General features: G+C 39.8%; 2 protein-coding genes across 4 annotated transcripts in view; both read left to right on the forward strand.

Annotated features, from left to right (window-relative positions):
* The first annotated feature begins 132 nt into the window (after window positions 1-132).
* On the forward strand, window positions 133-13298 carry CRIP1 (cysteine rich protein 1). 3 transcript variants are annotated; one of them, XM_081947153.1, is made up of 6 exons: window positions 133-334; window positions 7438-7532; window positions 8046-8103; window positions 10028-10075; window positions 12016-12049; window positions 12482-13298. In XM_081947153.1, the coding sequence occupies exons 1-4, from the start codon at window positions 295-297 to the stop codon at window positions 10066-10068; spliced, it is 234 nt and encodes a 77-aa protein (XP_081803279.1). In that variant the 5' UTR covers window positions 133-294; the 3' UTR covers window positions 10069-10075; window positions 12016-12049; window positions 12482-13298. The 3 variants fall into 3 exon arrangements, with proteins under 3 accessions (XP_081803279.1, XP_081803280.1, XP_081803278.1); XM_081947154.1 differs by lacking the exon at window positions 12482-13298 and having other exon boundaries at window positions 12016-12423; XM_081947152.1 differs by lacking the exon at window positions 12482-13298 and having other exon boundaries at window positions 144-334; window positions 10188-12423.
* A 943-nt stretch (window positions 13299-14241) lies between these two features.
* The window catches only part of LOC309389139 (uncharacterized protein), a 29773-nt gene continuing 18743 nt past the window's right edge, over window positions 14242-25271 (forward strand). The window contains exon 1 of the mRNA XM_081947144.1: window positions 14242-14781. The gene's annotated coding sequence lies outside the window, so the exon portion shown is untranslated. The remainder of the gene's footprint in view (window positions 14782-25271) is intronic.

Genomic DNA, 25271 nt, shown 5'->3' on the forward strand with positions numbered 1-25271 from the left:
AGCTACGATCCTTTGAGAGCTTCTGCTGTTTTCCAAGAACTTTCTTTCCCTCCGCTTTAGAAGGGTTTTCTTTCCTAAAGCATCTCCACCATGCTATCTACCCTCCCAGGCCTTACTTTTGACGGTCGCGCCTAAAACTGCAGACTACTGCTGCTGCTCCGAAAGCGCGGTCCTCCCTTCCAGCTCCACTGCCCTCGCGGGCGTGGCCCGAGGCGATAAAGCGAGATATTTTCTGCCGGAAGCCTCACTTGCTGCCTCGTTGCACTGCGGATTGATTGCGCCTTCGCCGACGCCATGCCCAAGTGTCCTCGTTGTCAGAAGGAGGTCTATTTCGGTAAGGGAGAATTACTGCCCCTTCCTCACTTCAGGACAGATGCAGCCGGGATGGAGAAAGCAAAGAAGGGCTACTATCGGAACCAATTCCGAAAAGCATTTAAGAGACTAAAATATGAGGTGTTCCCTGCAGCAGGCGTTGCGTGTGAATCAAGGCTGATTCAGAACAGAGATTCTCGGGGCTGGTAATGGCTAATCCCGAAGTACAGAGAATTTGGAGCACTAGAAGAGCGCCCCAGATCCTGGGAGCTCGCTGTAGTATCTGAGCTCGAGGTATTCTGTACAGCAGAGAACTTCGGAGACGCAATTTCGATTAGGAAAAGGGCACCGGCTTGGACTAAAGTCCACTTCTATTATGTTTTTCTCGATTTCTCTATAGTTTTTTGTTGTAATCTGATCCTAACTTTTTGGTGCATCTCAGTGCATTGAGAATTATTGTCTCGCACATTTGCACGCGCCACTAAACGATTTTAGCATACCAGTCCTAGATTCCATACTTTGCACTTCTAGAACTTTAAAAAGTGTCTTTCCTTTCTTAGAATATTAATTTGGTGTTCCAACTCCAGCGGAGGTTGCACAAGAATAAATAAAAATGAGATCCAGACAGCTGTGAGGAAAGAAGAAATATTTATTCCTAAAAGCAAACCGTTTGCCTTTAAGGGCAGCTCTAGAGAAATGGGGCACAACAACCCAATCTAATAGGGAGCTTGCCCTGGGTGTGGAAGTGCTGATTCTAGGGTGACACTTGAGTGTGTGTGTGTATGTAGGTATGTCTATGATGTTTATTCTTGTGAATATGCAGTTCTGTTGGAAGACCTAATTTAATTAACTCTAATTGTATTTGTAGACCTTATCCTTTGATATGTGGATCAGGTCTGGGTAATTTGGAGGCTTGAGGAAATTTGGGTAAAATATTTTCCGTTTGCTATTTTTACTTGATTAATTTAGTTTCAGCTTGACTCTCAATTACGGTATTTAGTGGAGACACTGATTCTCAGACCATGGTGGAATCTCTTAATATTTTAATAGAAAATGGAAACAGTATAAAGAATAAAATATATTTTAATATAAAACTTCTCATACCTTAAAGCGGAAAGGAGAGTGTCAAGAAAAAATGGGAGGCGTGGAGATTATAGCCTGTTGCAGGAGGAGAGAGGAGGTTTGGAGTAAGAGAATGGTACTCAATTTACTTTAAACTGCTTTGTGTGTTTCTAGATTCTCCTAAAGGACCTAAAAGAAGTCTCAGTGTTGTATTGCTGGCTGACCATCATGAGAGTTGTTGTCTCAATTAATGTGAAAAGTGCCAGACTTTGGGATATGGTAGGGGGTTGTAAAAATAAATTTCAAGCTTTCTAAAAAGCCATATTTGAGGGTTGGAAAGTGCCCTTTGATTGGATCTAAAATCCAGTTGGAGCTATATACCTGTTATCATTATAAAAAATGAAGTATATCGTGGTTAATGCTTGACTATCACTTTATAAATATATTTTCCGGTATTTCTGATGGAGTGGCCAAATGATATAAAATTTGCTTGAAGCCAATAAGAAACTATTAAAATAGTATAATCAACTGTTCTTGGAGACATCTCTTGGAGAACATATACTTGAGGAACCTATGTGCAGAAAAGTTAGGCCTGAGAAAGACAAAAAGACAAGAAATAAGAAGAAATGCTAGTTGCCAATTGCTATCACCTGAATTATAAATTCCTAGCGTATTTAATTTTTACCAGTAGGAGAAGGGAGAAACAAGTATTTTAACGGGGATATACTATTAAGGTTCAGAGATTTTTTTAAAACAAGTTTTATTGATTTTTACAAATTTTTCCAAGGAAAAAGGGTTAAAAGGGTGTAAAAACATTTTGACAGCTACATCGTGTGGGGGAGAGCAGTCCCCCCAAGTCTCACAACTTTTACAAACAAGGGTAGAAAAAACATCAACATTTTGATTTGATTAGCAGTTTTGAGTTTAACACTAAATCATCATTATATTTCAATCGTTTTGTTTTGTATCACTTCCGTAAAGGTACATTGTAACAACAATTGCAATAATGTTTCAAATCACTCTTGTGATCTGAGTCTTCTACTTGTTGCATCCTCCCCCCCCCCGTCTGTTGGCAGAGCCTCAGCCCCTCCCTCCCTCATCTCTTGTGTAGCATTCCCCCATTTCATCTAGGAGAGCATTGTGTTTTTTAGTGAAAGCCTCCGCCTCCACAACTGTATTAATTCTAATTCTGCTGCCCTCCCAGAAAATCAACATGCCTTCTGGTAATAGCCACCTAAACCAGACCCCTTTGTTATATAATTTTTTTGCTAAAGAGGAGTATTTCCTCCTCTTATCACTTACTTTCTTTGGAATCTGTTTAAGAATGGTTATTTCTTTATCTTTATATTTTAGTGGTCCTCCCCTTTGAGCTCCTAGAACCTCATCTCTTGTGGTCTTTCTAAGAAATTTAACATGAACTTCCCTTGGAACATTGTGTGTTCTTGCATAGGCTGAGTTAATCCTATAGATCAAGTCAATGTCCCACCAAAGCTGTTGTTTATCTCTATTAATATATTCTGCTAGTATTGTGGTCATAATCTTAAAATCTTCATTCTCAACTTCTGGCAGATTTTGGAACCTAAGGAAAAAAGACATCCTTTCAAATTCCATTTTTATCATGTGATTTTCAAATTCTACATTCCCTCTCTGAATTGTCTTCACCTCATCCCTCATTCCAACCGCACCCTCCTCCAGTACACCTATTCTCTGTTCATTCCGTGTGGCTTGTTGTTTCGTTTCTCTGAGCTGATCATTTAAGTCTTGCAGTTGTTTTTTTTATTTCATCCTGTCCCTTTAAGATGGATTGAAGCATCTGGTGGGTAGACAAATCCCTTGCACTCTCTTCAGGCGCTTTAGGTTGTAGAAATGACTCCAGTTGTGACTACTGAGCAATCGGACTTGATGTAGAAGATGTCGGGGCCGATGAAGCCTTGCCAGGCGGTACCTTTTTTGGACCCATCATGAAGCTCAGAAATAGTTATTAATCTGTACAAAGAAATGGCATCTGCAGGGAAGCACAGCCGGTAGAGATCACAAGGCAGGCAAATCCAAGAGAGAATAAATCTTCTAATACTGGACTAAATCAAATAAGTAAATCAAAATATTCCAAATCCAAGGGAAAAACGTATTTAGAGAGGCTCCTGGAGATCTCTGGGATGGAAACTAGTTCAGAGCCATAAAATCTTCCAAGGGAGGAGATTCATTCATAGAGACAAAGAAGAAAGAGGAAGTTGGCCATCTTGGCTTAGCCTTTACAGGTGGTCAGGAAACAACAAGACCAAAGTTCCCATAGATAGTTTAGAGAAGAGTCAGTTCAACCATCCTTTCTCTTGCAATTGTGGTCAGAAATTTTTTCTTCCCATTGTTTAGGGGAAGTGAAAGTAAGTTTTTAACTCTCTCTCTCTCTCCTATGAGAGGGAGAGATTTTGCAAGTGCCGTTTTTCCAAGGGGGGTGGAAATTCCCCCCCCTCCAATCTTAACTCTTCCAAAGGTTGAAACAGAGTCCTCAGAAAAACTGCAATTCAATCAATTGAGTAAAACAATAAAAGACTTGGGGAGACCTCCCACCTCACTGCACTTCAGCTGCAACTTTCAAATTGCTCGTTTCCTTCCCGGCTCCGTTCGGCGAAGGCATGCGGTGGCATTCCACGCACCCCCTATGCTTTCCGGCTCCTGGGGCAAAGCTGGAGACCCACCGCAGCCGCCGCCGTTCCAGGGGGTCCCAGCAAGCCGCCCTTATGGCAGGGCGCCCCTCCAAGGCACCCTGTGCTCCCCCTAGGCTTAAGGGGAGCCCACTGAAAAGACGAATGACGGACGCACGCGTCCGTCGCCTTCGGCTACCAGAAGTCCAATCAAGGTTCAGAGATTTTTCATGCCAAGAATATAGAATACAGAAATGAATCTTGTAGATTTCATAATAAATGGAATACCCTAGATTCTAAACACCAAGAATTAATTACTTAGTTTACATACACAATGCAATACTGTAAATTAGGCAACCAGAAATATAAAAAGATCAAGAGAAATAATTAATCCAGCTTTTCAGATTGAAAAGTGTATACGTGTGTGGCTCAGTTCATGCCTTAGGCAAATCCGTGATATTTATGATATATGGCTTGGCACTGTATTAATCTAGATTTGTATTGTTTGTAGATTATACTCTGGTTAAGTGCAATCTGTACACACTAGATTGTAAATTATTTACAAATCTTATTAGCCTTAGCATGCTGTCCAAGCCAAGCAACGCATCAAGTTTGTACAGGACCATGGCAATATTTCATGGGTGTTATGTGAGGGAATCAAAGGAGTTTGGTGCAACATGTTTTTACTGTACATTATTCAGAGCTACAGGATGCATCTTGGAAGATAGTACAATATCAAATTGGTGATACAATGTAATATGATACGAGGAACCTTGAGATTTTATCCTGGGGTATTTCTTTAGTGCCAAGTACAGTTTTAGAACATAAGAGAGTTAGCTCTGAATATGTCAAAGCCCATAAAATATTGTATGTCTGTCAGTCTGTCTGTCTTATCTCCCCCCACAGCACTTCTTAGAAAAGTTGCTGTTTGTTTTCCTTTGCACATAATGGGGCCTTTTGAACAGAAATGAGTAATAGCTGTTCAAACTTATTTGCTGCCATAGAACAGTTAACTAATCTTTTGTCCACAAGAGCTTTTGATTTCAACCTCTTAGTTATATGTTATGTTTATCTGCTTTACATCTTAAGTAAATATTCAGCAATACAATTCTTGTTATAAAAATATGTAAAAATAATTAAGTGGGAGGAATACATGCAACTGAAGAAGAGAAAATAAAAGTAAACAAAATGCTTAAAATTAACACAAAGGCTTCCCAAATGAAGTTAATAGCAAACATAGAATGGGCAATTCTCCCTGGACACTATAAGCCATGACTAATGGCTTCCTGAGCTGACCTAGTTCACTCCATATTACCTAATTGTTTTCTTTAAAAATACTAGGCATAGAAAGTCTTAAAGACCACCCTTGTCACAATGGACATTTTTATTGTTAAGCATTTTGTTTAATCTTTGTAAGAAAATGTAAACAGATCTGCAGTATGGTAAAATGCAGAAATACCCATATGTAAAGAAAAGTAATAATCTAATTATTAATAATGTACAAAAATAATCTAATTCTTTCTCCAGACATTCAAGGCTATATAAATATTTCTGTTATTTGGATCATCAAATGGTTGTGCTAGTGTACCATTATGATCCAAAAGTATTTTGCTGAACTGGGCTCATGTTACCGTGATAAGCTGTCTGCTGTGCAGCACATATTCAATTGAAAGCATACATACTATATATATGGAACTAAGGAGAAATGTCCTGACAGTAAGAACAAATAATCTATGAAAGAGTTTACCTCCCAGAGTTGTGGGTGTGCCATTGCTGGAAGTCTTCAAGAACAGAGCCCCCCCCCCAACCTTTTTGATTCCACGGACCTGTGGTGGCAGCAGCTTCAGTGGTAGAAGGAGAGAATAGTTTCACACGTGCAACCTAAATCCTGTGCATACGCAAATGAAGCTTTGTGTGCTCGCCTGTTGTTTCAGCAGTCCAGTTCCCAACAGGCCACAGCCCTGTCCACTGTCGTCATTTGTCCAGGATGGAATAAGTTCTCTTGCTTTGGGCAGGAAGTTGGAGTAGATGACCTCCAAGGTTTCTTCCAGCTATGATTCTATGATCAGTTCTCAATATTTTAAATACTTAGGAGAATGAATGCCTGTCAAACAACTGTTCAGACACCTATGAAAGTATATTTTAGAAATCTGAAAGTACATATAAATGTTTTTCATTGTTCAGAGCAAGGTTGTTCTTCATGTCTTAAATTAGTTTGGAATAGATAAACAATGCTTTGGCAGCTTTCAGAATCTTCCATCCGCAGTAGATTTAACAATCTAGTCCACACAATAGTACTTATAGTTTAGAAATAAAATTATCTTAATATTCAAACAATGAGGAGAATATTTGAATCCTAGAAAATGGTTGTAATCCTGAGGCATTTGCAGAAAAACCAAAGGAGACATTTTCCCACCGTTCAAATGATCCTTAAATCATTCAAAAACCAGTATCATTCCCTTTCCCTATCTCACCTCTACCCCCACCTTTTCTCTTTTTAAAATGCAAGATTCCAGCAGGGATTCTCCTGCAGTAATTTTGGGGTATTTATTATTTTAAAAAAATCTAAGTTTTGCTTTACCTTCGTTTTGTTTTTGTTACTGGGAGAGACTTGGATAAAATTGAGACAAACAACTTAGTCATTTTCTTGTCTTACCCAGCAATTTTCTCTATGGCAACTGTTATCATGTGACTGCAATAAAAGAAGAACTGAATTATACACAGATTTTTAAAAGACTGTTCAAAGAATCTAACCAAAGTTTTTTCTACATGGATGGTTTAAGCACTTCCAGAATTTCCTTTCACACAAAATATATAAATTGGTCATCCAATTGATGTTGCACCTTCCAGAAAATAGCCTGATAAGTGATCTGTTCTCTGACCTCGCTCCCTTTTTTCATGTCATATAATTTTTTTCTTCTCCAAACACTTCTGAAGGTCAAGACATCTCAGAATACTTTTCCTTTCTGGAGTATGATCTTTCTGTGATTGTAGGCCTTACTTCAGATTCATCTTCTCTATAGTAGTCAGAGTTGTTTCCCAACTAGCACCAGCTATAACTTTTTTCTTTACCTGCTCACTATGTAACATCCAGCTGAGTTTTGATTATTATTAACTCATTCTTTCCAGACAACTCCCACTCAGTATGCTCCATCTTTCAGGACATAATCATCTTGCTAGCAACTAAATAACTTGTTTTATTATTTACAGAAATAGAAGATGAATTGGGGCTATGAGAAAAGGGTTTTTAAATTTTTTCTTTCTGCAGAAGGGGTGGTGACTGCATTCACTGACTGACTGATAATAAAGCAGTGGCAGTGATAGAAGGCAACAGCTCAAAAGCAAGCATATTGTCTGTTTGATAAAGTAGCCACAGCAATATCTCTCCTTCCCTCCCCCCCCCCCCCCAATATTATCATAGCTGAAAAAGTCACCTCCCTTGGGAAAGATTGGCACCGGCCATGTTTGAAGTGTGAAAAATGCAAGAAGACCTTAAATGCAGGTGGCCATGCAGAGGTAAGTGTACTACATGAAGACATGCATGTTCTTGGCTTGAAGAACAGTTTTGTACTGTCTCATAGCTTAGTTCTTTTAGTAACTGTTTTACTGTTCTTTTCAATGTTTACCTGCTTTTATCTTTAGCTATCAAACCATTTAAAGGACAATAAGAATGCTTTTCCTATACCACTTTTGGGAATATGTTCTTCTGTAAATGGCCATGTTCTCCAATGATGCTTGGGGGGAAAATCTGTGCAGAAAAGCTGGACAACAGATATCATACTTGAGATGTCTGTCCAAATGAGAGGGAACTATGGGGACAAAAGCAGGCCTATAGCTCTTAATGTTAATCTGTTTCCACTGCAAAGTACCTGCCTGCTTAACTTTGGGGAGAAATAAACTGGCAGCTACAAGACTTTGTGTCTGCCTCCGTTCTCAGAAGGAGAAGGTAATGGAACAAAAATTTAAATAGACTCCATCATATATAATTTTGTTTATGTTGCCTTTGAGATATTTCTCTTATTTCTTCAGCATGATGGGAAACCTTATTGCAACTACCCCTGCTATGCTGCATTGTTTGGACCCAAAGGTAAGAGACAGCAAGTTTATTCTATAAACTACCTACCTACCTACCTAACCTACCTACACACACACACACGCCTATTTTAGCTAGCCACCCAGAGTTGTATGATAATGAGATGGACACCATAAAAATTAATAAATATATAAAAATTAATAAATGAATAGCATTTATATGTGGCATCATTCTAATGTCTCACTGTTGGTATGCCACATCTGAAGTAAGGATCAGAAGGCCAGTCAAGTAGAATTTCACTCATTTTCTCTTGAAAATGAGTTTATAACAGTACATTTGTTCTATGCCATTGACTCATTTGCTTTCAATGTTTTGTTAAAGTCTGCTTAACAATATGTATATTATTTCAGATGCATTTCTACATATATTTTGTAACAAATGTTTCCTTACATAATGTTTTTCTAAACAAATTTTGAATTGAGAACTCAACGATAACATTTGAAGCATTATCACTGTAACATCTGAGAGATGATTCATTCTGAAATTCTATGTATGGCATTAGGGTTGAAAGCATATAAAAAATCTTGGATAGATGCAATACTTTTGCTATTTAAAAAGTAGCATAAATAAATCCAAATAAAAATAGCATAAATAAAATATAAAGGATTTTATGTAAAAACTGGCTATTAAATTATATACTGGGCAATCCTATGTTGTATTGCAAAATGCTCCAGCTTTCTAGCAGTTCAAAAGTCCTGTCTGACAGTTTTCATGGTCACTATTTTTTGACTTCTTAAATTTTCTTTTCTAAGCTATGGGAAAAAATTTATTAAACTAGGCCAGCAGCTGTTCTAAATTTCCCCTGGGTCAGTAGCATAACTGAAGTCTGGGAAAGATCTGTAAATCTTTTGCATTCCCACCCTTTGCCCAATTACCTGATATTTTAAGGCTTTTAAAGAGATTTAAAGAGGTGAAAAATCAGAGAGATTAGCTGCAAGGGACAAAGTTCTGGTATGTCTGTTTTTCTTCTTAAGAATTGGAATCAACTTAATGACCTTGGAAAGGGAACGCTACCAAATCCTATAGGGCCCAGTAATTTTCCCCCTTATTTCCCTGTTCAGTTAAAATGTGAATTGTGGTTTGGTATGACACTGGAAATCTTGCTACATATTTTTCTCAACTACTTGGCTGAAGTTCTAGAAAAACAGAAAAATATTAGCAACACTGATGTATTCTGTTCATTTTAGATTAGGATTAAGCTTGCCAAACAGAAAGCTTGTTTTGATAGCAATCCATGTTTTACAACAGATTGGGGGAATAATATTCCCCAACATGTTTCTATATGTTTCTAATAGGAAATTTTACAAAAAGCATGGCAAATTTCTGCAGAGTAGGATTTTTCCAATGTGAGGTGTCAGATTATCTTCAGTGCATGTTCACTAAGACAATGTCATAGAAGTCTTCCGTTTATTAAGGATATTGTTACATTTTTGCTGCCAAACTATAAATGTTATAGTCTTATTTAACAGGAAGCTTCAGTCTATTTAAATACATTCTTATGTCATCACTACAGAGCAGGTTATAGATAACCCTACCCAAAACAAAAAAAAATATTTTCTCTATATCTGAAAGGTATAGAACAAGGGTGTCAAACTTGCATTGTCACAGTATCATCACATGATGTATCACAACTTTTCCCCCCTTCACTCATCTGGGCATGGGCGTAGCCAGTGCGTGACACATCTGGCCTGTGGGTCGTGAGTTTGGCAGCCCTGGTATAGAAGAAAGAAACATAAGCTAAAAGATCTTAGCTAGCATTTAGCATTTTTTCTGATTTTTTTTTCTGGTTCATCAGGTAACACAGAAACCTTATCCAAATACCTTATCTCAAAATGAAGGACAAGCACTTGTCTTGGACTGAAAAATGGAGAAGTGCCATTAAAATCTTTAATGCTTATATTAGTTTTTTTTTTTTAAGGATTTGGCCGTGGAGGTGCTGAAAGCTACACTTTCAATTAAAACTTAGGTGAGTTCCACTTTTTCTATTAATAGGCTTCATGATTAGAGAGCTACATGTAGCATTGCAGACTAAGTCTTGTCATTTTGGTTTTGCTTATATGTTATCTTTTTCTTCTTAGGAGTGAAATGATGAATTTTGCTGATTCCAGGCGGAGTTCATAAGAATAACCACGCTGTGTTTTTCACTAGAAGTGAATATAATGAAGACTTCAAAAGGGGAGAGGGGGATGATAATTAAATGGAGGGTTTCCTGTTTAACATAAGTTGAGAAATATAATTATGTGGAAACTAGGAAAAAATAGCATTGGGGGGCATCATAGGAAAGCGTGGAAGTTTTTAAAAAAATCAAAGCCTGTTTTAGATCTTTCCTTTTATTCTTATTTTTCTAACTTACAAATAAAATCTTAAATCAAAAGAGGCTTGCAGATACCAGTGAATCAGAAAATGAACATAAACACCTGGGAAATGCCGTATTTACTAATGTTCTTTAGGAAAAGATATCCAAAAGTGTCTTCAGAATTATTTTTAGTGAACTAACATATAAATGTGAAATGAACATTTATTGCATCCAGTGAAACTTGCATTCTGAATTTATAAATTTGCAATTCCGACTGAAACCCATTGGGGAGCAATTGGCTGATTGTACAATCAGAAACCAAATATATAATCTGCAGAACATTGCTATATATTTGTGTTAAAACATTCTGAGAGAGGCTGGTTGTTCATTTTTTCTCAGAATTAGTAAGGTGTTTAGTTTACTGTACAATATATATTATATATTTTACAGTGGGTACAATTTGCAGTAGAAAACAAGTGAGGATAATGTACTGTTTACCTGACTCCCCCTTAGCTTCTTTAGCTCCTTTTCGTCAATATATTTTTCCATGCCTATATCTGCAAACTAGCAAGTCTAGACCCCTGGTAAGGTTAATATGGGTTTGACTTTATTGAAACTGAAAAATGTATGGCAATAGTGATGGGATCAAAAATGGCCCCAAATGCCAATTTGTCAATTATGAGATTTACTGATATTTTCATTTTACTTAAGTTAACCAGATTATATGAAAGTAGTTGGCTCCAGTTAAGATGAGAGCTGTTGTGCAGAATTAAAGAAACAATTCTTTCCTATTCAGTACAGTTTTTCTAATTTAAACAACCAAGAATATTCATTGAAGATATGCTCCCATTCTTGTAAAAGAAATGCAAAAGACAAACACAAAGCGAAGCCGTTTCTGATTGGAATTTTAGCATTTGGTTTTCCTGGGTCTTTGGCTTTGAGATATCTCTGCCCTGGTTTGAATAAAAGTATTTTTTTTAATTCTTTCACTGACTGAATATCTTGGAATTGGATTTACCTCCATTTGCTACAATCTTTATTTATGCTCTTAAGAAAGATAAGCATGTCATTTATAAACGGTTTAACACATGTACTTGCTCACTGAAATAAAAGTGCATCTACATTTCATCTCTAATATTGTTTAATACATTCGTCAAATGTTTTAAAAATAGAAGCAAAACAAAATTAATACAAAATTATACAAAACTCTGGGATGTAATTCATCAGTGGTTGAACTCTTCTGGAGTAGACAGGTGTTCTCTTACCATTTTCTTATTTTAATTTGTATTCCTAGTCTGTCTTTTAGGGTTATGTTTTTTGTAAGTTGGCCTGTATTATCTTTTTGCGTGAAGACAGATGCAAAGAATGAATTAAGAAGATCCACGCTCTTTCTACTGCCCGTTACTTCCTTGCCTCCTTCCCTCATTAATGGACTGATTGTTTCCTTGACTTTTTTTTTATATGTTGAAAGAAACTGTTTAAATATACATTTGACATTTGTTGCAAGTCTTAGTTCATTCTGAGCCTTAGTTTTCATGACCTCATCTTTGCCATTTCAGCTATTTGTTGGTATTCTGCCTTAGTAAAGCCTTTCACATTATTTACTCCAGAATGAATGAAAAAAGGAAGCTCTGTGTACAAGGTATCTGCTGTGGGAACAAGGTCACCATGGTATGTGTGCAGATCAGTTTTCCTGATTGGAACACATATATGGAATTTGGGACTGGAATAAATTGAGTAGTAAATGCGGGTTGAGATGGATGCCCACTGGGAGGACCCAAATTAGAAAGCTGTGTTTGCAATGACAATAGCAATGCTTAGATCTTAACAGGAACTTTCAAACTGAGGAAGTTACTAGCAGCATAGGAAACACGTGGTGAAAGCGCTTAAGCAGGTATAGCTAAAAATAACCATATTAGGAGAAATGCTTCATGTAACCAATAATATATTATTTCCTTATACCCTCTTAATAAAAGGGGGTTACAGATTACGCTCTGGGCCACTCGTGTATCAAGAAACCTGTGTGTTGTCTTCATTATGAGTTAGCCCACTCTTTGGGGGGGGGGCAAACCCACAATCTGCTAGTCTGTTCACTGAAAGAAAAGTCAAATTCCTGTTTAAGGACAAGAAATGGATCAAAAGAAATAAATTCACACAATAGCAAGACCTGCTGCCAAGCAAAAACCAAACACACCATTAAACAAAAACAAAACAAAACATGTTGGCTGTTGCTTTTTCAGAGATTTTGCGGAAGTTCTAGTTACTAAAACATTTAGTCATCAAAGCAAAGGCAATCTGCTCTACTGGGTGTGGATAGAAATAGATAATGAACGGAAAGAACATACAGAAAACAGATTGCCTTCATAACAGATGTGTAGCTGTCAACAGCCTGAGATCAAAAACAAGGAGAAGTGAGCCAAGACCCTGATTCAGCTTATTTTACCCAGAACACACAAGTACTGCTTTCTGGAGTCCCAACAGAAAGAAATAAGTATTGTATGCTCACCTTGGCATTATACTATAACACTTCATATTGTGTATTAAACTGAAAATTAAAAATAAGTGCTAACCAAATATGACAGAAGTATGAAATATATCTTGTTTTACTGAGCATCTGCTTTCTGTCCTTAACTACTGACTACAGCCTGGGTTTTTTTCAAGCATCACAACCTGCCAGGCATCTCCTTGTACATTCTAAAATGTACAGACTGAAATAACCTCAGTATGGGAAAATCTTTTTGAGACGATCAAAAAAGCAAATAATGCAAATAAATTAGGCAGTTGTTTACATAATTTAAACAGTAAATACTTTATGCTTACTGTATAGAATACTGTTATATCTCTAGTTTTTCTTTATCTTTTATCTATTTTTCTATCTTCTTGGTCTTTCTTTACACACACACACACACACACACACATAATAAAATATATAATAAAAAATGATGTATGTATATATATATTTGTTCAAGCATAACTCTGGAACGACTCAAGCAATTTCAACCAAATTTGGTACACAGATGACTTACCCTCTGGAAAAAAATACTGTGTGGGTAAAAAAGATCCCTGGGGTTTGTGTGTGTGTGTGTGTGTTCCAGTATAACTCTGGAATGCCTTGAGCCATTTCAACCAAACTTGGTATAAAGATGACTTACCCTCTGGAAATAAATACTGAGGGAGTAAGAGACCCCCGGGGTGTGTCTGTGTTCCAGCATAATTTTGGAACACCTCCCATCAATTTTAACCAAATTTGCTACACAGATGACTTACTCTCTGGAAAAAAATACTGTGGGGGTAAGACACCCTTAACACTCATCGGTGTGTGGTGTGTGTGTGTTCAACCATAACTCTGGAACGCCTCAAGCAATTTCAACCAAGCTTGGTAGACAAATGACTTACCCTCTGGGAAAAAATAATGTGGGGGTAAGACACCTCTAACACCCATCGGTGTGTGTGTTCCAGCATAACTCGGGAATGCCTCAAGCAATTTTAAAAAAACTTGGTACACAGATGACTTCCTGGGGGGAAAAACACCCTCGGTGTGCGCGTGTGTGTGTTCCAGCATAACTCTGGTATGCCTGAAGCAATTTTAACCAAACATGCTACACAGAAGACTTACTCTCTGAGCCAGTTTCGTAGACCGGGCGGGAAAGAGGAGCGCATGGGTGGGGGAAGGGAGAGGGCATGAATGATGGTCAAAGGAGTAGGAGAGTAGAGGGAAGAAAGGCCCCTCACAATACTGTGAGAGTAAGTCTCTCTCCCTCTCTCCCTCCCTCCCTGTGTCTGTGTGTTCCAGCATAACTCTGGAATCCCTGGGCTGTTAAGGAGAGCGAGTAATAATGGGGAACCGCCTGATGTTCCCTTCTCTTGGCAGAAGGCGTCCCCTTGTGGATTTGGGACAAAGTGCCAGGATCGTAGAAAATGGGGGAAAGAGGAGCGCATGGAAGAGGGCAGGGATGATGGGAGTAGGGGAAGAAAGGCCCCTCCCAATGACTCCCTGTCAGACAAACAAGCACCCGGGCAACATCGGGTTATCGGCAATTGAGTTATAAAGGCAGAGTCTAGAAAGGCTTGTCCAACCCATCTCAGTCCTCCTAAAGCAGGTGTCGGCAACCAGTGGCCTGAGAGCCGTATGCAGCTCTTTGACCTGCGGCTCCCTGCTGACCCAGTTGCACGATCTGCTCTCCGCCCCAGAAGGCACGAGCCTCTCGGCTGCTATTTGCGATTCCACGCCCTTCACAGACAACTCAGCGCCAGGAAGAGCTCCAATCCTTTTCTTGCTTTCATCCTTTTCTTATGCGCGCGTGCAAACAAAATACTCTTCTGGCCCCTCACGGCGGTAGCGACTCGTCCTCCGGCTACCGACCCTGCATAATGAGGTGAGTAGCTGGCTGTGCAGCGCGGTCCCCTTCGTGTTGGCTCAGGAAGGAGGGGAATGAGGAGCAGCAGGGCTCTCCTGCGTTGCACAGGAGAACTGGAGCTCTTCCCTCCCTGCATCCAGTGCTGGCTGCTGCTGCTGCTACTGCTGCTGCTCCCCAGCGGAAAGAGGAGTCGCTGTTCCCGCCGCCATGATCCCTGCCCAGGAGAGTGTTTTGCTTTATGTGCGCGCAAGGAAAAGGGGAGAGCGAGAAAAGGGGAGAAAAAAAAGAGAGAAATGAAAGAGCTGGAGGGAGACAATGAGAGAGGGAAAAGAGGGAAACAAATCAGAGAGAGAGAGAAGGGGGAGAGGGAGAGAGAAATGAAAGAGCTGGAGGGAGAGAATGAGAGAGGGAAACAAATCAGAGAGAAGGGGGAGAGGGAGAGAAATGAAAGAGCTGAAGGGAGAGAAAGTGAAGGAAAAGGGTGAAACAAATCAGAGAGAAGGGGGAGAGGGAGAGAGAAATGAAAGCGAACTGGAGTGAGAGAAAGAAGGAAAAGAGGGAAACAAATCAGAGAGAGAAGGGGAGAGAAATGAAAGAGCTGGAGGGAGAGAATGAGAGAGGGAAAAGAGGGAAACAAATTAGAGAGAGAAGGGGGAGAGAAAGGAAGAGAAAGAAAGAAAAACTTTGTCAGACCTATGATGAAAGCAATGGCAAGCTAGTTTCAAATTCAAAAGAAATCAAAATATATGTGCTATTGCTGTTAGTACAATCTTGCCAGCTTCTATCAACTTACAGTTCACTATGAAAAGATTGGAGAGAAGCAATGTCCCACAATTAATAACTTTATTTTGGATTTGCTATTGTATTTAATGAGAAAGAAAGAGGGAAAAGGAAGAAAGGAAAGAAAGAAGAGAAAGCGAGAGGAATAAGAGAAAACAGAAATGAGAGGAAGGGGAGAGACCTATTTCCCACAGAAAACAGAGAGCCATGAAACCTGGGTAGGCGTGCTCTTTAATCCTAAAGAACTGTTTTCTTTCTCACAATGGGACAACGTAGATTTTGTGACTGAGCAAGGAATAAAAGTGATGTCCTCTCAATTTTATTAACTCCTCACAACCTCACAATATTAGCCTTTGTTCACTATAAACTGCTATCTGTATATAAAATAATATATCTTTTGCTTCTAGGATAAACGTAATATTAAAAATAATAATTAGGACATTTAACTATTTCAAACACCTCTCACACTTGATCTTTAAGGAATTTGGGAAATGTAAAACATAGGTGTAATTTGTAATCCTGTAATGCACATTAAGGAGACTGAAAACTGAGTAAGTTTGGGGAAATTATTTTAAAATGAATCAGATTAGCAATGGATTTCCAAAGATAATTTATTCTTTTCTATTGCTAGATATGGAAAAATAAATAGACTGAAGACCACAAAGTCTATGGACTCAAATGATCTTCTCCTCACCCTGAACTGAGCCAGTTGTTTTCCAAACACATTCTTCCTGATTCTTATAAAATGTAGCCCATCCTCTGCTGAAGCTCCTCATGTACATAATCCAAAATTCTATCGATGGCATCATCCCCTGAGCCAATTAATTTCAAAGCACAAATAACTGAACAAACTTTCCTTCTAGAGTCCTCCACTCCCCCATTGGATGTTGATCTTCCATTGGATACAGATGAAAACACCATCTGTGCTGTGAGCTTTGAGCTTCTATAACAGAATGACAACAATACATTCCACAATCCTACTCCTTTCTATTGCCCCCTCCCAACTACTACACTAATGAAACAGCATAGGAATTATAAGAAAGTGTGGCAGGCCAAAGATCCTAAAAGAAACATAACTACAGGCCTGACACATAATTTGTAAAGTGAATTGTTTAATTTAATCACTTTTCAAATATAGCTTGGGGATCTAATGATTTCTATAGTTCTTCATTTTCATCTATTCTTTAGCTTCCTCTTGTGGTCAAAGAACAGGCTTTTATAAATCAACTGGTATTTCCTAGCCAATCAGAATTCATTAAAGTTGGAAGATTTTAGACATCAACAAGTCTAAAACAGGGGTGTCAAACTGAAAGCTGGATGCGGCCTACATGGTGTTTAAATCTGGCCCATGGGGCCAGCCTGGAAATAGCAAAGGACTTGTCCGCAGTGCCTCTGGCAGCCAAAACAGGACACAGGGGGCCCACATTCATCCCCCGTGCCTCATTTTGGTTGGCAGGATGCTGCAGAAGGCATCCATCCTGTCTCTTCCCCCCCCCCCCAAATGCTAATCAGGCCCTCAAATCCAGTTTGACGCCCCTGGTCTACACCAAATAAGAGTGATACATCTTCCAACACCAAGTAAAAGTGATATATTCATAAAAATGACAAAATAAAACCACAACTTTCTAGATCCTTATGTTTCTCCGTCAAAGTTTTTTTAAAAAAAGTACTCCAAGCTTACTTATTTTAACTCACCTGCAGCAACGATGGCTTAGCGGTTAAAGATGCTGAGCTTATCAGCTGGAGAGCTGACAGCCTGGATGTTCTGACCCAGCATTCGCAAGTAGTGATAAGATGTTTACTTACAACCCCTTTTTAAAGCAGGGCAGTAACAGTTTTATTCATAGGGATGAACAAAATATCAAATGTAATTAGTCCTAACAAACCTGGGTTTATCAAATAAATCCAAATTGGTTACTGTATACTAGAAATTAATGTTTGTCTGCAACAACTGGCTACTCCTAAACCCCTTGTAAGGGCCTGCCCATCTTCTCCATTCAAGAAAGTACAACTCTTGAAGCACTTAGCCTTTCAAAAGGAACCTTTTATTGAAAGAAAGGGATTGCAGGACAAAGGAAGCAGGATCTGAAGATTCCCGTGCAATTCAGTTAGGATAAAACAGTTAGAAACCCCTCCCCTCTCTGTGCATACATACATCTGGGATGGGCCCCATCTGTTCCTCCCCCTCACTCAGCTCAGGCCCTGAAGACAGCTTCCTCTCCACCTGGGGGATGCTGTTTCCTTATCAAAGCCTTCCAAAGGCTCCGAAGCTGGCCCAGGGTCTCCCTCTACCTCCTCCTCATCTGACACTGCAGCTATCTCTGCTGGCAACCAATGGGACACAACACTGGGTTTGAGACTTGAGCTCCATGCAACAGGGTGAGTTCCTGCCTACCTAGCAGTTCAAAAACATGCAAATGCAAATAGATTAATAGGTACCACTTCAGTGGGAAAGTAACAGCATTCTAGGTGCCTTTGTCATATAGCCATGCTGGCCACATGACCATGAAAATAGTCTTCAGATAATGCTGGCTCCCTCAGCCAAGAAACGGAGATGAGCACTATGCCCTAGAGCAGGGGTGGCGAACAAGTTCGACAAAAAGAGCCAAAATTTTAAACTGTGAGAGTCAGAGAGCCACACCACGCAGTGACCTGCCAAAACAGACAAACACTCACACAAAAGCATATAATTTTAACAATAATATATTAAACACATAATATAACATGCTCAGTCAGGTGTTTTTTGTTATAAATTTTTATAAACCCATTAGAGCTGCAACGGAAGGCAACGGAAATATTTTTAGACACAAAGCTTTTGACAAGTTAAAATTCACAGTAAATGGAATAATCTCTACAATCTTTTAATATGGAAAGTCAAAGGCAAGGATGGGCATTTTCTCTTTTATTATTTATAATTGGTTAGGACAGGGGTGTCCAAACTTGGCTGGGGAATTCTGGGAGTTGAAGTCCACAAGTCTTAAAGTTCCCAAGTTTGGACACCCCTGGGTTAGGAGGTCCTGGCGGGCCAGAACTGAAAAGCTAAACAAATATTTCAGCTAAAGATTCAGGTAGAAAGAGATACAAGATGAAATGCTATGCAAATGATATAGTAGTAACGATTATGCAAACACAAAGCTCCATAAGATACTAATGGCAGAATCCAAAGATTTTTGGCTACCTTTTAGAGATAAAAAATTAAATGAAAAGTAAGATAATAAGGCATTCAATTTCCAATGAAAAAAAAACATGAAAAGGGGGATTGGGATATGAGAAAAATATAGTGAAATATCTAGAACTCTTATTTAATAGGATATAATAATAATACATTTGAAAACAATTATAACAAATTATTGAATGAAATGAACAATTCCTTGAAACTTAGATATTATCTAAGATAAATGTTTTATTCCAAATGGCACCAACTGGAAGCTGGGTGGTGGGGTGGGGGAGCAAGATTCAAAATCATACAAGACTCAAAAGAAAGATATAGAGGAGCAGCATTTCTTAATCTTAGACTGGATTACAAAGCAAATTGTCTTAATCTTATTTAAAGATAAAATTGAACAATCACCTCTGTGGTCCCTTCCAACCCTGTGATTCTATGGGTTTGGTATATCTACAAATGATTGGCAGATCACCAATCTTTTCCAACTTCCAGTATTTTAAGTTAAATGAAATGTTAAAAATTTAGAAAGATCTCTGCCATAGCCACCATTCTGATAATTGCTTGTCTTTTAACTTCAGTATAATGATTAATTCATTGCATTTGAATTAATCTATTTCCTTGGACACTTTGATCTCTAGTAACTAAGATATAAGTTTGTATTTTTTAAAATATAGAATACTTGATTCATGATGAGGTGCAATAGGTGACTGACAGTACTGCTACAACCTTCCTCTGACTACTTAGTCTTAGCATTTTATTCTGATTAGCAAAGTTCAAGTTCTAAGGGCTGTTTTTTTTGTATTTTTTTTAAAAAGTGGACTCCACAACCCAAAGTCTCCATTCCCCTAATTATTACCCATCTTCCACTTCATCTTAACTTAAGACTTCATCTTAACTTAACATGCGGCTCGCGGCCAAAATAAATGAGGCTCTTTGCCTCTTACCATTATTTAGTATGCTGTGGCTCAGATCGCGCGCTAAACCCGGAAGTACGGTCGACGCGAGCCGCATGTTCGCCACCCCTGCCCTAGAGTCAGACATGACTGACAGGGAGACCATTACCTTTAGCTTTTCACAGCAGCTCTCTTGTCATTCAGCAATAACAATATCTCCAAAATGGCACAAATCTTCAAAAGGAGTAACAGCTGTGATTGAAAAGAACCTCTTTTAACTCAACAAAGATAATTATTCAATGAAGTGTTGAAGAAGTGAAAGGCACAACTTATTGTCCATTTGAAAAACCAGTTCCAGACAGCTACTTTTTCAACAAAGAAGTAATTGCAATCCAATTTCCCAGCTTAATGGCTTACCAACTATTCTTTTTTTAAAAACAAAGTTTTATTGGTTTTTTTAAAATTTTACAGGGAAAAAGGTAGTGGAAAGGTACAAATTGTGGCGCTTGCAATGTGCGGTAGGTGCCCTCTCCCTCCATCCTCAAAGTATACATTTACAGAAAATTCCATTACTAAATAGTAACATATAGTCAGCATATAAATTCAATTAATAATTTTGGTCAATTTATGTCAAGCAGATTTTTTTTTTCACTCATTTTTGTGATCTGAGTTTTCTTGGTGTCGCCCCATCTCCCCCCGCTGGCAGAGCTCCGGCCCCTCCCGTGTCCTGTGTATCTGGTGTAGGATCATCTGGTTTTTCTAAGAGAGCTTTGTTTTTTTCCATAAAGGCCTGTGCCTCTAGGGGTGTGTTAATTCTAACTCTTGTGTCCTCCCATAATACTAGCATACCTTCAGGCATCAGCCATCTGAACCACACCCCCTTCTGGTATAATTTCTCCGCTAGCTGCGAATAGCTTTTTCTTTTTTCCCTCACTTTCTTGGGGATCTGTTTCAGAATGGTTATTTGCCTGTCCTGGTATTTCAAGTCTTGCCCCCTTTGTGCACTCAGAATTTCATCTCTTGTGCTTTTTCTGAGAAATTTAATATGTACCTCCCTGGGTACGTTGTATGTTCTAGCACAGTGGTCGGCAAGCTGCGGCTCGCGAGCCACATGCGGCTCTTTACACACTTTAATGCGGCTCTTCTGTGTGCCGGGCGCCCGCTCCCCTCCCTCCTCGGGCGGTCGCCAATGTTCCCTCTAAGCTGCGCAGATAACAAGGAAACGCCGCGCAGAAGTTTTAAAATGTGAGTGAAAATATCCCCCTTCCCTCCCTTCTCTCTGTCTGCACCGAACTCTCTCTTCCATGATTGGTGAAATCAAGGAAGATTCTGCCCGGATACCGATGACGTTGCAGAATGGAGAATTCCCATTTGTCCTATGGGGCTTCATTGGTTCCTGGGAAAACATGATTCGCTGGTTGTAGCCTGCTTTTCTCTGCATATCCGGGGTTTCTAAGGCATTGCATCGTCTGAAGCCCGTTCTGGACTGGGCAATCTTTCTGCGATCCCTTCGCTTTGGGGGGAGAGGGAACCAGCGTGGAATTGGACTGTCTGAGCCAAAGGGGTCCACGCAATCTTGAGACTGGACTTTTGAGCAGTACCAATTCTTTCCACTCTTTTTTTCCCTTTCTTCTATCTTCCTTTCCTTTTCATTTTTTTCCTTTCATTTCTCCTTTCCTTTCCTTTTTCCTTTCCTTCTTTTCCATTTCCTTTCCTTTCCTTCTTTGCCATTTCCTTTCCTTTCTCCTTTCCTTTCTCTTTTCCTTTTGTTTCTCTTTTCCCTTCTTTTTTCTTTTCCCTTCCCTTTCCCTCCCTTCTTCATCCTTTCCTTTCTACTTTCCCATTTCCTTTCCTTTTTCCTTTCCTTCTTTTCCATTTCCATGGCCATCATGGAGGGGGGGGGAATGTGACACGAGGGGCAGAAATGTGACACGAGGGGCAGAAATGTGACACGAGGGGGTGAAATGTGACATGAGGGGGTGAAATGTGACATGGAGGGGCAGAAATGTGACATGAGGGGAGAAATGTGACATTGTGGGATTGACATAAAAAGGGTTGATGTGAAAAGGGGGGTGTGGACATAAAATTGCGGAATATCGTAATCTAGGAGCCAGCAAAATAAGTTAGTGGCCAGGTTCTGAGGTCAATATATAACAGTACCAGTGAGGACTATTTGAGTGTGTTTTCACATACTTTTATATGTACTTTTTTAGTTGTATCTTGATTTTTATTTCATTTTATGTTGTCATTTTTTACTTTTATTCAACTTGACTGCAGAGCCAGTGCAATGTGCGCATGCCTGTTTTATTACTTTTACTTCTTGCCTACTGTTTGGGTGTATCCATCAAGGTGGAGAACCCTGCTTAAAATATCCATGATGAGCCCCACTAATTTTATAATACTATTTACACACACATAAGATGCCATATATGCGTCATCCACAGATAAATACCAGTGCGTCATCCACAGATCCCCCATAACAGTGCGTCATCCACAGATAAATACCAGTGCGTCTTCCACAGATAAATAACAGTGCGTCATCCACAGATAAATACCAGTGTACCATCCTATGTATTTTCGGTTTTAAAAATGTGGCTCTCAAAATAAATTTCAATCGTGGTTTTGGCGAGATTTGGCTCAGTTGAAAAAAAGGTTGCCCACCACTGTTCTAGCATAAGCTGAGTTCACTCTATAAACCAAATCTATTTCCCACCCCATCTGTTGTTTCTCTCTCTGGATGTATTCAGCCAAAATACTTGTCATAATGTCCCTTATATCTTTATCATCTGCTTCCACCACATTTTGAAATCTAACATAAAAGGACATTCTCTCAAATTCTATTTTCATCTGTTGGGTATAATAATAATAATAATAATAATAATAATAATAATAATAATAATAATAATAATAATAATAATAATAATAATAATAATAATAATAATAATAATAATAATAATAATAATAATAATAATAATAAAACTTTAATTTATATGGACTCGGGGCGGTGTACAGTCATATTAAAACAGTATAAATACACAATATGGGCATACTTAAATATACAAATAGGTAAACGGAGGAGGTAGGATGTGGACTGTACAATATTTAAATTAAAATACAAATAAACATTAAAATACCCTTAAAATACCCTTAAAAACTACCCAATAAGATGTTTGCCAGGAGGTTGAATGGGACTATAAATCAGTTAAGCCAGCTAATTGGAACAGGTGGGTCTTAAGCTTCTGTCGGAAGGAGCGGAGGTCGGTGGTAGTTCTAATATCGGGGGGGAGGTCATTCCAGAGGGTTGGGCCCATTACAGAGAAGGCTCTACTCCTGGGCGCCGCCCGTTGACACTGCTTAGTGGACGGCACCTGGAGGAGTCCCTCCCTGTGAGAGCGGATTGGTCGCAGGGATGTATGAGGTGAGATGCGATCCCGCAGGTAACTAGGTCCCGTGCCATGGAGCACTTTGAAGATAGTAACCAACACCTTGAAATGCACCCGAAAAACCACAGGCAGCCAGTGCAGCTCGCGCAGGAGTGGTGTTATATGGGAGTATCTTGTCCCTCCCATGATGGCCCGCACGGCCGCATTCTGAACTAGCTGTAGTCTTCGGGTGCATCTCAAGGGGAGCCCCATGTAGAGGGTATCAAGCTCTTTGTTCCCCCTCTGCACCCCCTCTATCCCCTCCCTCATCTCAGCCGTCCCACCCTCCAAAAGATCCAGTCTCTGTGAGTTTTTGTTGATTTGGGCCTGGTTCTCTTTGATTTCTTCTTTCATCTCCTTTAATTGTTTTTTTATTTCCTCTTGTCCCTGTAGAAGTTGCTGAAACATTTGTTGAAACTCAGTCTCTGTAGTTTTAGGTTGCATCAAAGCTGTTATCGTTGATTGTGTACTAGGACTGGATGTTGCAGATGTCGGGGCAGAGGCAGCAAAGCCAGGTTTTCCAGGAGGTGGTTTTTTTAGCAGACATTGTTTGTAGAGTAAAAAGTTCAGTCAGTACAGAGAGTGATCAGTCAGAGAGGTAGAACAGCCAGGAGAGTCCAGGAGACAGAAGGTCCAGGCAGGGGAGGATTTTTCTAATCACCCTGGCAATAGAGTAAAGTTTTTCACTCCAGGGAGTTCAAAAGGTGGCAATCAACAAGAGATTTGTCTGAGTAGCACGGAGACAAAGACCGGAAGCCTGAAGTTTTAAAGGTGGAGTCAGGTTTCACAGTTCATAAAGACAGCGGAAGTGTGCCATCTTGCCTTGCCAGCTTCGGGTTTGGAGGCATAACAAAGTTTTCAAAGTTTCCAAAAACTTTCCAGATCATCGTTCCATTGTAGATTTAAGTTCAAAATTCGCCATTAATAGGAGCGTGACATCCTTAGTTGGCTCTCCCCCCTCGTCCTTCCCTTGGGGCTGAGAGCAAAATTGTTTCAAGCTGCCTATCCGAGGGGGGGGGAAATCCCCCTCCCTCCAGTCGCGCTTCTCCAGCCAAGCCGAGAATGAAGTTTAACTGCTGGCAATTTTTCCCAATTAATGAAGGGGATGAGAGGGAGTTGTCGCCTCTCCGCACCGCAGCCGCGTCCTTCTGCTTGTTTTTTTTTCATCTGTCAGCCTCGCAGCGAAGACGCCGGAGCGTCCCCCATCATGCTCCCCAATGCCTAGAACGAGACGGGCCCCCCCCGCGGCCGCTGCCGATCCAGGGGATCCCCCGCAGTGCCGCTCCTCCGGCAGAAGCCTCTACGGGGCGTCCTGTGCCCCCCAAGGAGTGGGGAGCCCACCGGGAAAGCGTGGGGCGAGCAAAGCTTGCCCGTCGCCATCAGCCGCTGGAACCGGAAGTGGCTTACCAACTATTCTGAAGCACAGCACCCTGAGACTTCCCGCAGACTGCTCTTGTATGGAGGATATTGTGGGATGATTCTAGGACTCTTCCTTACCCAGGCGAATCATATTACAGTTCCTTTGTTAGTAAATTGAAAAAGCTTCCATCTGGAGAAAACTCTCTTTCAAGGAGCTTTCTCCTGGACTGCTAGTTGTTCATCTTCACTAGAAGCCTCTAGTCTATTCTTGAAAACCTCCACTAATGGAGTACCCAAAACTCCAGGAGGAAAGCTATTTCATTGATTAATTGTTCTGTCAAGAAATTTCTCCTTAGTTCCAAATTGGATCTCTAACAAGCTTCCACTCATTACTTCTTGCCCTACCCTCAGATCCTTGGAGAATAAGTCAGTCCCCTCTCCTCTGTGATAATCCTTCAAGTACCAGAAGACAGGTATCATATCACTCCTAATACTCTGATACACTAGTCATAGCTACCTCTTTCAACTATTCATCGTATGATTTAGCCTTCAAACACTATCATTTTTATTGCTCTTCTCTGCACACTTTCTAGGGTTACAACATATTTTTCGTATCATGGTGATCAGAACTGAACGCAGTATTCCAAGTGTGGCCTCTCTAGTGTGGTATAAAGCAGTACTATAACTTCTCATGATCTTAATGCTGTCCATCTGTTGAGCCTAGGACAGCATTGGCTTTTTTGGCAGCTGCAGTACATTGGTGACTCATGTTTAAGTGGTGGTATACTAGATCAGTGGTTCCCAACATGGGGCCCATGCCCCACAGGGGGGCAATTTGATTTTTAATGGGGGAAATTTGAACTTTGTTTAAAACAAATTAATACCCCT

Source organism: Natrix helvetica, assembly GCF_964273705.1.
Source record: "Natrix helvetica genome assembly, chromosome: 3".
Lineage (NCBI taxonomy): Eukaryota > Metazoa > Chordata > Lepidosauria > Squamata > Natricidae > Natrix > Natrix helvetica.